This window comes from Pempheris klunzingeri, chromosome 1 (assembly GCF_042242105.1).
Source record: "Pempheris klunzingeri isolate RE-2024b chromosome 1, fPemKlu1.hap1, whole genome shotgun sequence".
Classification (NCBI taxonomy): Eukaryota; Metazoa; Chordata; class Actinopteri; order Acropomatiformes; family Pempheridae; genus Pempheris; species Pempheris klunzingeri.
In genome coordinates this window covers 32,618,034-32,632,280 of record NC_092012.1, presented here as the reverse complement: position 1 = coordinate 32,632,280, position 14,247 = coordinate 32,618,034, and the positions used below count along the sequence as shown (strand labels likewise).

Here is a 14,247-nt window from a genome sequence, read left to right as displayed (position 1 = left end):
CAGACGGGAAAAAGTCCACGTATACCAAACCACATAAACGCAAAAATATATGAACCTGGATTAAAAAAACAATAGTTCTGGTTAGTATGGGTATAGCAACCTGTTTGGAAGAAATGGCATTTTTGGTATATAATTAAGCAGGAAAGCCAGGGGGACCTTAGAAAACCGCTGGCCTTCAATCAAACTCAATATTAGGTTATGAATAGATGTTTATTCCTCGGCAGTAACTGCTGTGCAACCATACACGTTCTAAAAATGCATGGGTGAGCTTCATAACCTCCCCTGCAGCATTGCACTCCTCTACCTCAAAATATGTTCGTGTAAGTTATTGAAACGTTTCAGAGATACCAATTACAGCTAGGTCAGTGGTGGTTTGCAGCGAAGCAAAGTGGCACTTCAGCCACTTTTCCCAATGATATATTGTTATTTATAAGTCAGGCAAAACCTTTGGAAAAAAGCAAACAGTCCCCAAAAATCTAAAACCAACGCTTTCAGGTCCCAAAGGTTCACATCTTTCCCAAATTGCAGTTTAGTCTCGCTGCTTCATTTGTCTGTGGCGTTTGAAAGAGAATAAAAGCATTTTTCTTTCCCTGAAGCAGGTCGGCGGCGTGGAGGAATGGTCTTTGCGGTAACATGTCCTCTCAGAGCTGGACTGAGCCATCTGCCCATCTCTCCATCTCTCTCTCTCTCTCCGAAGCATGTGGTTGTCAGACCACTCATTTGCTGTAATCTCCCCCTTCAGCCCCGATGCCAAGACAGAAGCTATTTTAGAAGCAGCAGTAGGCTTTCATCAGAGGCAAAGCAGGATTTCAAAGACACTAAACGAGAGGAGAGGACAGGAGAGACAAAAAAAACAGCAGACAACACGAGGGATGATTAGAAATAAAATGATGGGAGGAGAGAGGACAGGTGAGGAGATAATTGAAAAAGATAGAAAAGGGAATGTGAAAAACAGGAGAGTGATAAAAGAGTTGAGTGAGGGACTGTAGTCACCATCTGTCTGTAGCTTTATTGTATGTTGTTATTATTGCACTTATTGCGGTTGGCCTGGGAGACCTGGGAAAGCTGTTATGGAGAGTAGTATATGCAATATGGTTTTCATGTTTAGTTTCGTACCTAAAATGTACTTAAAAAGCAGCAGGACTAGCAAAAAAAAAAAAAAAAAAAAAACCCAGCTGGTTCACCAGTCTGAGTTTTTAACCAACTGATACTAATAAATGGGCTTAATAATAAAGTCTTTGATGTGATTATGTGAGTATTCACCGGCAATTATGGCTGAAATTGTGTTTTTCTGTTAATGTGTTTGGGCCCAAAATAAGAGCAGCAGATTTGAGTTTGAACCTGTGGTTGGTTGTCCTGATTAGGAGCCCAGTATGTGGTTGGCACCCTAATGACAGAGTCTGACTTTACTCCATAGTGGCTCCTTATAATGTGTGTTCATACTGTATGTGCAATTGAGCAAATACCCAATCACCACTTATACAGTACATACAGCCTTTCATCAGCACTATCATTCACTGATGACTGTTGCTGTCTCTGTTTTGCATCCCTTGGGTGCCCCCCCCTCCTCACCATCTCCCTCTTGATGTTCCTTCACAGTTGGGCGACAGGAGATTGGGGCGCCTGTAGTCGCTCGTGTGGAGGAGGTCAGCAGACCAGGACGCTGCGCTGCCTGAGGAAGGTGACTTATCAGAGGGAGGAGGCGGTGGCCCACTCCCTCTGCCCCGTCATCTCTCCGGCACAGGTCCAGCCCTGCCACACCCAGGCCTGCCCACCGGAGTGGAGCACTGGATCCTGGTCACAGGTGGGTTTTTGGTTTTAGATAGATAGATAGATAGATAGATAGATAGATAGATAGATAGATAGATAGATAGATAGTCTGCCCCTTATTGTCTGCCCCAGACGGTGACAGAAATTCTCCTTTGACAAGGCTCCAACAATAAAATACAACACATATCACACACACATGACAAGTGAAATGTTAAAAGGAAACAGCAGCCAATACATGCCAAATATATGTACTGCTCAGTGTCTTATTTCATGTTGTCCAGGGTGGTTATTGCAATGACTAATTTCATGCTAGTGACATGGATAAAATGTACTTTTCAAAATATATTAATACCATACCTAGTACAGACCTTCATGGTCCCTAGATGATGAGAACTATTAACTTTGGTGATCCCCTGACTTTTGCTTTTGTGCCATCAAGAGGTTATTGTGGTTATCTGTGAAATGTGTTGACAACTGTTGGATGGATTTCTGTGATATTTAGTACAGTCATGGATGCTCCCCATGGGATGAAATGAAAACTTTGGCGACTCCCTGATAGTGAACACGGTAAACATTACCGACACGATAAAAATCTTCACTGTGAGATTTTTATCATGCTGAAATAAGGATTTAGCTTGGTGCACCACAGAGTACAGCTTCACAGAGCTGCTAGCATCTCCATCAGTCCATCCATCCATTTCTTCCTCTTATCCGGGTGTGGGTCGCGGTGGCAGCAGGCTAAACGGGGCACTCCAGACGGCCTTCTGCCCAGCATCGCTTTCCAGCCCCTCCTGGGGGATCCCGAGGCTTTCCCAGGACGGATGAGATACATAATCCCTCCAGCGACTTCCGGGTCTGCCCCGGGGTCTCCTCCCTGTTGGATGAGCCTGGAAGTCTTCCAATGGGAAACTGCTGGGAGGCATCCGAACCACATGCACGAACCACCTCCACTGGCTCCAAGGCTACGTGCAGATAGTCTACAGAGGAAACTCTCTTGCATCTAATTCTTTTGATTTTTACCCAAATATCATGACTATTCAGGAGGGCTGGAACGTAGATCGACTGGTAAATCAAGAGCTTTGCCTCCCGCCTCAGCCCCCTCTTCAGCACAATGGTGCGATACAGTGCCCACGTTACTGCTGCATGGCATGGTGGGCTGTTCCCTCCGGGTTCAGAGTGAGTTTCTATCTCAAGACAAGGAGTGCAGGTATCTTGGGGTCTTGTTTGCGAGTGAGGGTAAGACGGAGTGGGAGATGAACAGACAGCTGTAGCCTCTACAGGCTGTAGTCTTGTTATGATTTTCCTGCTCACACAGACAAGTCTAGCTGGCAGCTTTTTGGAGAGTTTGTTGCTACACAGTGTAAATCCAAAGAAATACAATTATCAATTTGATGTTTGGTCTGTAAAGCCACAGTAATTCATGGCTTTACTCATCTTGAGCCTGTCTGGACTTTGATTCTAACTTCACACAGCGTTGCTGACCTTTGTTCATCACGTACAAACCAGCTCTGATGCTGAAACCTTTATTTTAGGCTACATTTGACAAAACTACAAAACTGATTTGGCAGAGCAGGAAAAGCACAGGTGTTACTAATGACTTAACAATGGCTCTGTTCTGCTCGTGGTCCCAGTAAACCATGAGAGTGTGACAGTAAGCCAGCATGCACAATAGCAGGGCCTTGACAATGAAGCAGCTAAATGGAATTCAGCCATCAGTCATTCCATAATTTACACGTGTGCTTTTCTGAATATGACGTGTGAAAAAAGACCTTAAGTTGATTCTATAGGGTTCAAGAATTGAAAAAAATTCAGTCCTGTGCCTGAGAGGAGATGCGCACACACACACACACACACACACACACACACACACACACACACACACACACTCACACAAAAGCTGTCAGAGTTTTCACTCAAGCTAAAACAAACACTTTGCTGCCCTCTGTTGGACATGTGGTAAACACTGAAAAAAAGAAAACCAGTGCCACTCGTCAAGATACAAATGGGCAGATTTTCTCCTGTGACATCAGAATTGCTTGAACTGCCAGTTGTTGGAAAATCCTCTTAGCTGTGTATTTTTATTGAAATCACCAACAAATGTTTTCTCTCTTACCCTTGTCCTTCTTGTCTGAAATATAGTACGATCAATTATATCAGAAAGAACTCGACCTGGATGTAGCAACCAAATGCACCCATCACAAAACAACCACACAAAAGTGATCCTAAGATGTTGGTTTGCAGGATTGTATTCATTTGAAGAATTTAAATTTGTTTATTGCAAAGCCAACATCTGATTAGGCCATTTAACCCTATGGCTTTTAACCAAGTACGACAGGAGGGTCTTGGCTCTTCTAACCCCAGTGCATCACACACTAGACAGGTCTTTTATTTGCTCATTTTCCTGTGTACAATATTAATAGCCTGGCAGCAGATCTGACGGTTTGTCAGACTTTCTGGAATGATCAGCCGCTGTGACCTGCACAGTCCGGACATTTAGCTGTCATTCAGCCATCATTCTTTAGGACACTCCAGTCTGAGTTCAGTCGGCGGTCATGCAGAGACAAGGCCAGTCTGCCTGAAAAGATCAATTGAACTTTCAGCGACAAAAGGACAACTGGGATGTGTGTACGTGCACGGTTGTGTATTCAAATGGCTGTGCCCAGATGTGTACGTGTCTCCAGTAAATTTATGCGATGCTGTCGGAGATACTGGCCTGATGGCTGCGGTCGTCAGCCCCCGCAGAGCTGTTTGACTCTGTTGTCCACCTCTGCATTTCAGCTGGAGTTTACGGTTTATTGTTGGTGGATACTTTGATGGGTTGGGGTCACATTCATTTCTGAGTTATTGGTTTATTGTATTTAATGTTAGCCCATAATGGGCTGTCATCAAACCGGTGACCTTCTGTTTGCTCGTACGCCATGTGGTGAATTACAAATGCAGTTATAGTGTCCGTGCCAAAGATTTAACCTCTCTTAATACGGCTTAGTGCTTCAAATGTGATGAAAGCTGAAGGTTAAAACAATCATAAAAACAGTATATGGCTTATAAGTTATAGTGTTTGTAGATGCATGTATTATTTAATTCGTGTGTGTCATTAAACCTTTGCTCATTGACTCACTAATCTCCTGAGGATGCAGTCATCTGTGTTTTTGACTTTAGTTCCACAGTGACTTCTTTTACTTCCTCCCTGTCCACTCACAGTGCTCCAAGACCTGCGGCCGCGGGCTGAGGAAGCGCAGCGTGTTTTGCCGCAGCACCGATCCTGGGGCCAAAGCGGTGGTGGTGCCCGACAGCATGTGCAGACAGCACCACAAACCCAAACCCCAAGAGACCTGCGTCCTGCGGCGCTGCCCCAAGAACGAAAGGCTGCAGTGGGTCCCCACGCCCTGGGGAGAGGTACGGCAGAACAAACATGAAGCTCAAGCACATAGGGTGTGTGTTGTTTTCAGTTTTTATAACTGTGAGGCGCTCGCTTGGCGGCGTGTCTGTCTCACTCCACATGTAGAAGACATAGCCTCACGCTGAAACATTTCCAGCACAGCTACGACTCGTAGCTTTATGAAACATCAGGAGTAAACATCAAGCTTTGATGCCAGTTGTTCAGAATTAAGAAAACAAAGGCTCCTTTCTAGTGCTGCCATTTTTCAAAAGCATTTGACAATCACGAAGGGAGAAATCCATCATAGAACAGAGGAAGCCGTTTCACAGCCAGCAGCCTCAATAGACCAGAATGCAATATAACATCAAGACCTGTGCTTCATCTGGACTGGAAAAACTATCAGCACTGCTCCGCGTCCCATCCCCTCTCTGAGCTTGTTGAAAGGCAAGCTGGCAAATGTTGGAAATGGATAAAATGGACTAGGAGTAGAGGAGGCAGGTTGAGGGAAAAAAGGAAGGATTACATATATATATATATATTTCACAAAATAAGTTGTAGAATAAAGATAACTTTTAGCTAATGCTGAACAACTGGTCAGTTTAACTGATTACACTCTTGCTAATTCTTTTCTTGATCAAAACAATTTTTCAAGCAAAAATATTTAATTATTTCACTTCATTTTATTGTTTTCCCCTTTTCCTCATTTTTAAAAATTCACTACTAATAAATATCTTTAGGTTTTGAACTGTCAGCTGAACAACACAAATAATTTGAAGATGTCATCTTCAGCAATGAGCTTTTTTTCTTCCATGTACGGCAGAGAATCACGACCACCATGACAAAAACACTTCAATGGAAATATTCTATTCTTATTTTGTTTTAAGATAAGCTGCTGAAATTACCATAAATTCATACATTAAATGATTAAATAAAAATGAAAAAGGAATTAATATTGAATATTAACATTAGTTGCAGCTCCTGACAGTGAATAAAAAGGTTTACAGCACAAGACACAGTGAAGATACTTAGTTCCCAGAATACACTGGTTTGGATTTTGAAAAAGTGCCAGACACACACACACACACACACACACACACACACACACACACACACACGCTTCAACACCTACATGTATGCTGTCTGCTCATCAAATGTAATGACTGGAAAATACTCAGCAGAGCACTTAGTATTTTGGCTTTATTACTACAACGAAAAGTGACCTTGTGGTGTCTGCTGCTATGGGAACTCACTGCATTACACACACACACACACACACACACACACACACACACACACACACACACACACACACACACACACACACACACACACACACACTCACAGAGTTCATTTTGTAAAATTGTCCCTCCTGCCTGCCCTCTGTTTCAGTGCTCCAGGTCTTGTGGCTTAGGCTTCCAGAAAAGAGAGCTTCGCTGTGGGGAGAGAGACTCACAGGGAGGGTATGTGCCTTCAAGCGCACACCATGACATCCCTCACACTTTAATAGATCTGCACAGATACTTAAGCCCCCACTGTTTCAACTGTGTACTACCCTCCCAAATTGGATGCTTTGTAGGACTAGTTTTTTTGGAGCCGACAAAACCCTTCCTCTCCTGCACAGATATGTGGAGTTCCCCATACGGAGGTGCAGGAATATTGCCAAACCTTTGGTGGATCTCCAGCAGGGCTGCAACCGAGGTCCGTGCCCCGAGCCCCCCCGGGTCCTCCCTGGCAGAACCACCTCCAGTGCTGTCATCTTAGGCTGGTACTCCTCTCCCTGGCAGCAGGTACATTCGTTCATGATTTGATCCAAAACTGTCTACATGAGAAACTTTTTTTTTTTTTTTAACTTAGTTTTTATTTCAAATTCAACAATTTATACATTAATATTCACAATTCTTCAATTTTCCTTTTGTTTTGTTTACAGCTGTATCTATCCGTGTACAAGGATAGGCACAGTAATAAAATGAATTAAAAAGGAAACCCAACAAGACAGATATAACTTAACTCTATCACAGGGAAAAAAAAAAAATATATATATAAGAGGTGTATAGAAGTCCAGATAAATAATAATAAAAAGAGTCAGGGGGAGAATTCATGTATGTGTGTGTGTGTGTATACGTGTGTGTGTATGTGTATAAGTATATGGTAGCATCAGCTTAGGAGCAGTATGGTAATGGCAGGGTTCCATCTTTTCATACATTTTTCTTTCTGTAGTCTCAGGGTGTATGTTATGCGTTCCATTTGGTAGATTTCCAATACTTTCTCAGTCCAGCTACTGTATGTTGGAGGGTCGGGTTTTAGCCATTTAGTTGTTGTACATGAGAGACTTTTAGTGCTACATGTGTATTCTGACTGACACTCTTCCAATTTGGAGCTTTTCTCCCACATGTGACACATTGTGGTAGCAAATGTCAGCTCATCAACCAGCTTTCTACAGCTGACAAAATTTGCCAGCGACAATTGTCATTTCAGGTGGCAGTAACCACGGTCACTGGCAAGAAATGAAAAGCCTACTTTTGTGTACCTCTTTCTGAAATCAAGGACGCACTGGGCCTCATGCAAGACCCACTTGTATAAGCACATTTGTTGTTAAGTGTTAGTCGCATACTGATGCAAGAGAATTTGTGGCATTCACCAATTAGATAGACAAGATATTCTTCCTCTCTCCACAGGAGAAAGCACAGGTGTGACCTGAAATCATAATTCTTCTTATCTCAAAGAATCTGGAGTTTAAACATGATACTGTAACTAAGTAAAAAGTGTATAACTAAAACAGACTTAATGTAAAATTGGTATTCTGCTCACCAGATCATTATCATCATGACTTTCCAATTTTACTGAGAGGCTTTACTTTTTTAGCTTTTCTGATTTTTCTGGCATATTTCGCCTCAGCAACTTTCAGTTTCAGAAGTTGTTAGACAGATTCTCTCGCTTGGACAGCTGCCCTCGGGGTCTTTATGCAGGTTTCTGTCCAGGATCATCCTCTGATACTCCTGACAGTCTAACATCACCTGCTACAAGCTTTAGTAATCTCTCGTGTAATATTTCCTTCTGACGTCCTCCCCTTCATGTTAATCATGGTCCACTTTGCTGTGGATGTTTTTAGCATCTTCACGTTCACTCACTCATCATTTGTGTCACAGTACAGCGAGCGCTGCTCTGATGACACATCACTGACAACTGTATCATTAATAATTTAATTGTTTCAGGGCCTCTAATATGACTGCTGACATTGCTACATCTGTTATCCTTTTGTCCGCTGATTCAGCAGAAGCTGAAGCTCTGCAGTGTAAAATTCGTCTTTTTAATCTTTAGTAACATTTTTTTGGAAATGAAAAGCTGCATTTTCACCCAAAGTACCTGCAACTTTTAAAGAAAGAATATTTTTTTCAAGGAACTAAAAGGTTCCTTCGGCCTGTTGTTGTCTGCATTTCTACTGCCGTTACAACGCGCCCTCACTTGTTCTTTTAATCCATCCAGGGACATGGAAGCACCATTCAGAGACTACAGAATGTTTCAAGATAGTTATTTAAAGCATACACGCAGGTTTGGATGACTTCAGAACCAGTCCACACATTACTAGATTGTGGCTGAAATCAAATGCTGCAAAGACTAGACTATCCCACTATGTGGGCTAAAATACTGAACTTAGACCCTGGTCCCTGCGGTGGAAATGCAGTTCCTCCAAAGGCTACTAGTTCTTGGGGAAAGTTCCGAAACGTGACTGAACTTGACCACATATGGAGCGGAGCAGGTAGCCTTATAGGGTGATTTTAGTTCTCAATCACACACAGGTGGCATTCATCGTGTTTACAGGGGTCATTTACACAGTTCTCTAAAGTTTGCTGAATCTGACATGGCACATTTGTACAAGTCCACCATACGCAAAAAAAAATGAAAGAAAATGACAGAAATGACAGCCACTAAGGGGGCGGGGCTTAGAGGATGGTGGATTGAAAACAGAACCAATAACAATGGGATTGGTTAAGAATGAGGTCGTAGGAAGTAGTAGGGAGAATCAATAGAAGTAGCAAAACATTTATTTTCCACCACGCCGTCTCTCACTTGATTGACTTTCCTTCACTAGGCCTGTTTCTTTGGGAGGTCCTGGCACGACGCAGAAGCCAACACACAGCCCAAACTGATCAGCACAAGATATACGATTATGAGAGGCTTTCGTGTTACAACGTCTGTGTTTCCCCAAAAAGAGCCAGAGCCAGACTGCACAGTGTAGGTGGTGGTAGTTCACTGTGGTTCTGAGCCAGCGGTGACTGGTTATGTGGATTGGACCTGAGATGCAATCTGAAAGCTCCGCTCTGTTCCAGAGCCTATCGGGGCAGGTTGTGTAGGCTACGTGTTATATCATCTATTATGCAAAAAGTCTTAAGGGCAGCCTCTTATAGCACCGTGTCTTATTCTGCTTGATCTCAAGCTTGTGATCCCTGTATGTTTCCACCAGAGAAGATATCTCCTGACAGCTTGCTGGAGGGCAAGTACATGCTGGATGGGATGTTTGTTTTCTTCATCTGTTCTTTGTCTCTGCATAGACTTTTCCTCCATCATTTCCCCTCCCTCCTTTGCTCCTTTTATGATGATTCCTTTTTCTCCATGCACTGTGATGTTTGATCTCCTTCCTCTATTTATATCTCTGTGTCTTTTTCCTATTTCTCTCCTCCTCTTCTTGTTTCTGTCTCCCTGCTGTTCCTCTCCTGCCTTTGTCAGTGCTCTGTGTCCTGCGGTGGAGGAGTCCAGACTCGGTCCATCCAGTGTCTCCGGCAAGGTCGCCCTGCAGCTGGCTGCCTGCCCCACCAGAGGCCTGTCACCTCTAGAGCGTGCAACACACACTTTTGCCCACCTGCTGCCCCTGCTCCGGCACAACGCCCCGGTCGGGTCACACCTGCTGGACCGACGCTGAAAGGTAAATTCCTCCGGGGTAAAAAGACAAATTCATCCAGTTTCATTGCCATGAAATTACAGTACTGTGTGGAGTTCCCCTTTTCTTCTCTTGATGAATTCCTCCCATAGTCAAATGACAAGTAGCTCAAATGAATTTAACAGTAAATTGTCTATAGATGTGTTTATAGGCCAAACTAAGATGGTACAAGTGGTAGACATTATAAGTGCTGGAAATGACCATGTTAGCCTGCTGAGATTAGCAGTTAGCTGAGCAGACTGTTGCTCTTTTTTTCCTATATGGTGGTAAATGTAATATCTAATACCAAAATCTGACTATTTTAATTAATTGAAAAATGCTCCATAGATTAAACAGTAGTCTAATATTGCAGTGCTAGTGCGACCTGCTGCTGATAACACGCCTTGTGTTTCTCTGCAGATGAACACTGCGTGGACCATTTCAGCTGGTGTCACTTGGTTCCCCAACACGGCGTTTGTAACCACAAGTTCTATGGACAGCAGTGCTGCAAGTCCTGTTCCATCAAGAGGCCGTAGAGTAATGATACCTCAGAGTCTGTGGCCGCGGGCCTCTGAAGGAAGCAGCAGCACAGGCGCCATTCGGGGGCGATTACTCACAACACACAGACCCGTGCTCATCACTTGTGTGTTTTCTTCCTGGAGTACTTGACTAATGATTTTGTAAAGAAGTAAAAGAGAGAATCCACAGACTCTATTTGTTAAAGAAGGCAACGTGGCTGCTGATGCTCATCTGCCAAAGCGGTCAAGTCATCATGTCATTGATCACATCGGAACTGGAAAGACATTGCAAATTACAGAGCATCTGAAGACTTATTATTGTAATATATATTTTGTCGTTTTGTTGAGTGTTTTCCTTTTGAAACCTCTAAAGCTACAAGCCATCACAAGAACATGAAAGGACAATAGCGTTTTTAGCTTGCTTATATGTTGTATTTTTAAAGGAGTTTGGTTTCATACTCCTTAATTTAAGTTATTATGGTTCGTAATATATGATTTTACATTTTGTCAGATGTACAGTGGATCTGTGACATGTTATTTCTGTTTGGATATACCATAGGATTGTGCCAGTCACCCTTGGATCCACCTTATTAGATTTTATATGAGGCGTTAGTAATCAGTGGTCAGATGTCTGCTGCACTTCTCCTTCATACTCTCCGCTTGTTATGTTTACTGGTGCTGAATCATACCGGGACACATTTTTCACATGCATTCCATTCATATTAAGGCTATGAAAAGATGCCTATCTGTGTACGTAAAACATTTTATTCAGTCACATTGTAAGTGGTAACTTTTTATCTCTCCTGTATGGTTTTGGAAATACAACTTGATCATCCATCCGTCTTATTTCCTGCATTCTCTCTACAGATTACAATCACAATGAGGGGAATAATGCACCGTGTCGTCTGCAGGCCTGGGGGGGGGGGGAGGAGAGTAGGGTGAAGAGGAATAGAAGAGGATGATTGTAGGGTGAGCGTAGGTGCAGTCTAGCAAGAGGCTTGTTAAGAGAGAACTGTGTAGGTGTGTTCTCCAGACAAGTCTGGTCAAAATAATAATTCTTCATGTTTCGCTGCATCCACAAGCATCCTCATTTTGCACATGTGAGTCAAAGTGGTTTGCATGTCAAGAGACATCTAAACTTAAATGACTGCATTTCAGAGTGAAGCAGGTCCTGACTATCTCATGAAACAAAGTCAACGAAATGCAGTTGAAACACCAGCTATGTTTAACCTAGATGTGTGATTTTGTTCGGTTGTAACCTTGACAACTAGGTGTTTTTTTTTTCCGGTAACACACTACATTAATTCTTCCTGGACTCTGCAAATTCATTCAGCTATTATTTATGCTCAATCTACCTCTATTTATACAGGAGGAGATTGTGTTAAATGCTGATAAACAGAAGGATAGTTCGGCTGAGTTGATTTGTGATGGCTCAAATTCCCCAAAAGATAACAAACAGAATACCAGATCAGGATAAATTGGGATTATATTTGTTTCAAATACAAAAACATGAAATAAGTAACTCAAAGCAAACACAAATGGAAAATCATGAACATGTTTTGCCTGAAATTACATCTTTTATTCCCACTCCTACTTTCTCCTGGGCTGAAGTGAAATTGACTTTTTGTGTGTCACACGCAAAATATTTTTTACACATCATGTGGCAACTGGAGCCAGAGCTTATTTTGTACCTTTGTCAGCCTCCAACCAGTCAAACCATAGATACACATAGATAAACTAACCAGCTTTTGACATACATTCACTGTTCTGCTCTGCACCTAATTAGTTCAGAAACTTCTGCAACATTTTAGCTAATTATATGCCAAACAATTCCATAGTCAAGAACCTTGTGTGCCGCCTGGATGTATAGTGTATAGTGGATGTATAAGTGTAGTAACAAACCAACAGAGGATTATCACCGGACTGTCAGTTCCTGTCAGCAAATGTCTTTTATCAAACTGTTTTGGCTTTATAACATTTAACTTTATTACTTTGATTGAATTCTTTCTCCTCTGATCAGTGGTTTCAGTCGCAGCAAATGGAATACAGACAAAGTTAGTTGGTTTTGAACACAGGGAAGCATTTAGCTGCCAGAAAGCCTTTTGAAGTTGACATGGCAAATGTGTTGGCACATCAAGCAGACATGGAGCAACGTTAGCATACATTTGGAATTACGCCCGTGTCCACCTGACCAATATTCTCTCTCCTTTTTGCTCTGTTTTTGGTCTCTACCAACTCCTGAGAGATAGATCTGGCTCTTTAACTGCAAAATGCTTTGCTGCAGTCAATTTACGAGAGCCTCGTCGCTGAAAGCAGCTGATGAGAGCGGTGATAGTGACTCAACGCATTAAAGTTTCAAGCCATAAAACCAAAACAAAGAGCTTAAATATGCTAAAATGCACCGTAGATCTGAGGGTCTGCTGACAGATCTCTGTGGGTTTATCACTTCAAAGGAATCATTTCACATCACACATGCTCATTTATTCCATTGTTGTTACAAAAATATTGATAGGGCAGCTTTAAAGTTTAGTAGTGTTTTCATGTAACTGTTTGCCCTCCCCGTGAACACACTGATTGTTATGCTCAGTTCGGCACTGTTATCTGTGTGGCCACTCAGTGGCTGCTTGCACTATCATTGGCCTCTTTTGGCAACTTTAGACATTTGATAACTTTTTGCCCCCCTCAAAACTTTCATAACTTGAAGCGTGCTGAGATTTATGCTACCAAACAGTGCTTTTCTTATGGTGATTATACCACCCTTTCGCGCACTGCGGGGGCTGCAATTGCTCTTTAATCAACCCGTCTGCATGAATCATGGAGCCTGGAGTCCCCACATCGTCTCTGCTGCATGTTGTTTACCGGCATGCTGTGAGCCAGACACCACAAGCTGGGGCCCACGCACATACACACAAATATGACAGTCGGGCTAACATACACAAATATAGCGTGTTCATTGAGCATCGGGCTGTGCTTTGCTGTGAAGGTGTGTGTTTACTATACTTGAATGTGTGTGGGTGAGAGCATGCTTATGCAATTTGAGTGTGCACACGCATTTTACATGCTTTCGTGGATGCGTGCCTGTGTTTGCTGCTTGAATTCATGCATTTAGTGTGTGTGTGTGTGTGTGTTTTTGTGTCTGTGTGTGTCTTAAACTGAGTGTTTGTACAATACATATGTTTGTCCCTACGACCCGGCTTATGATGTCTACCTCTCAGTGGGGCAGCAATTTTGCTGCTGAGCTAGTGTGAGAATTTCTATTTCTCCATCCTGCTTTCATTTCCAGATGGGACTCAATTTTCCCCGGCCATATTGGTTCATAATGACAGATTTTGATTATCTTAGCATGGGGAGCCACATCAACCCCAAGCATTACTGCAGCAGAGAGAGAGAAAGAGCCTAGGACTGGAATAAAGAGACAGGCGCTGAGGGGTGTTTTTATTTGATCCTCGGTTGAATTTGAATCTGTACCCATGTGTAGGGCTGGGTTGTGAACCTGAATACTGTTTAGTACTTACAGGAAAGTGTTCATAGCATCTAGTGTTGAAAACTGTTGTTAAGTCGGTATCAAATGCCTGCTGATTATTTTGAACTAATTCTTTGAATAGATAATTCCTCTTCTGTTTTCTGTTGATGCTCCAGCTGATGAAACTGAGAAGTTTGGCTTA

The 14,247-nt window shown here is 42.6% G+C and overlaps 1 protein-coding gene across 1 annotated transcript in view; it reads left to right on the top strand.

Moving 5' to 3' along the window:
- adamts18 (ADAM metallopeptidase with thrombospondin type 1 motif, 18) overlaps positions 1 to 10,600 on the top strand; it is a 51,333-nt gene extending 40,733 nt beyond the window's left edge. The window contains exons 19-24 of the mRNA XM_070830540.1: positions 1,600 to 1,804; positions 4,972 to 5,166; positions 6,539 to 6,609; positions 6,771 to 6,936; positions 9,875 to 10,070; positions 10,485 to 10,600. Coding sequence (XP_070686641.1) covers positions 1,600 to 1,804; positions 4,972 to 5,166; positions 6,539 to 6,609; positions 6,771 to 6,936; positions 9,875 to 10,070; positions 10,485 to 10,600 — 949 coding nt within the window. The remainder of the gene's footprint in view (positions 1 to 1,599; positions 1,805 to 4,971; positions 5,167 to 6,538; positions 6,610 to 6,770; positions 6,937 to 9,874; positions 10,071 to 10,484) is intronic.
- The last annotated feature ends 3,647 nt before the right edge of the window (positions 10,601 to 14,247 follow it).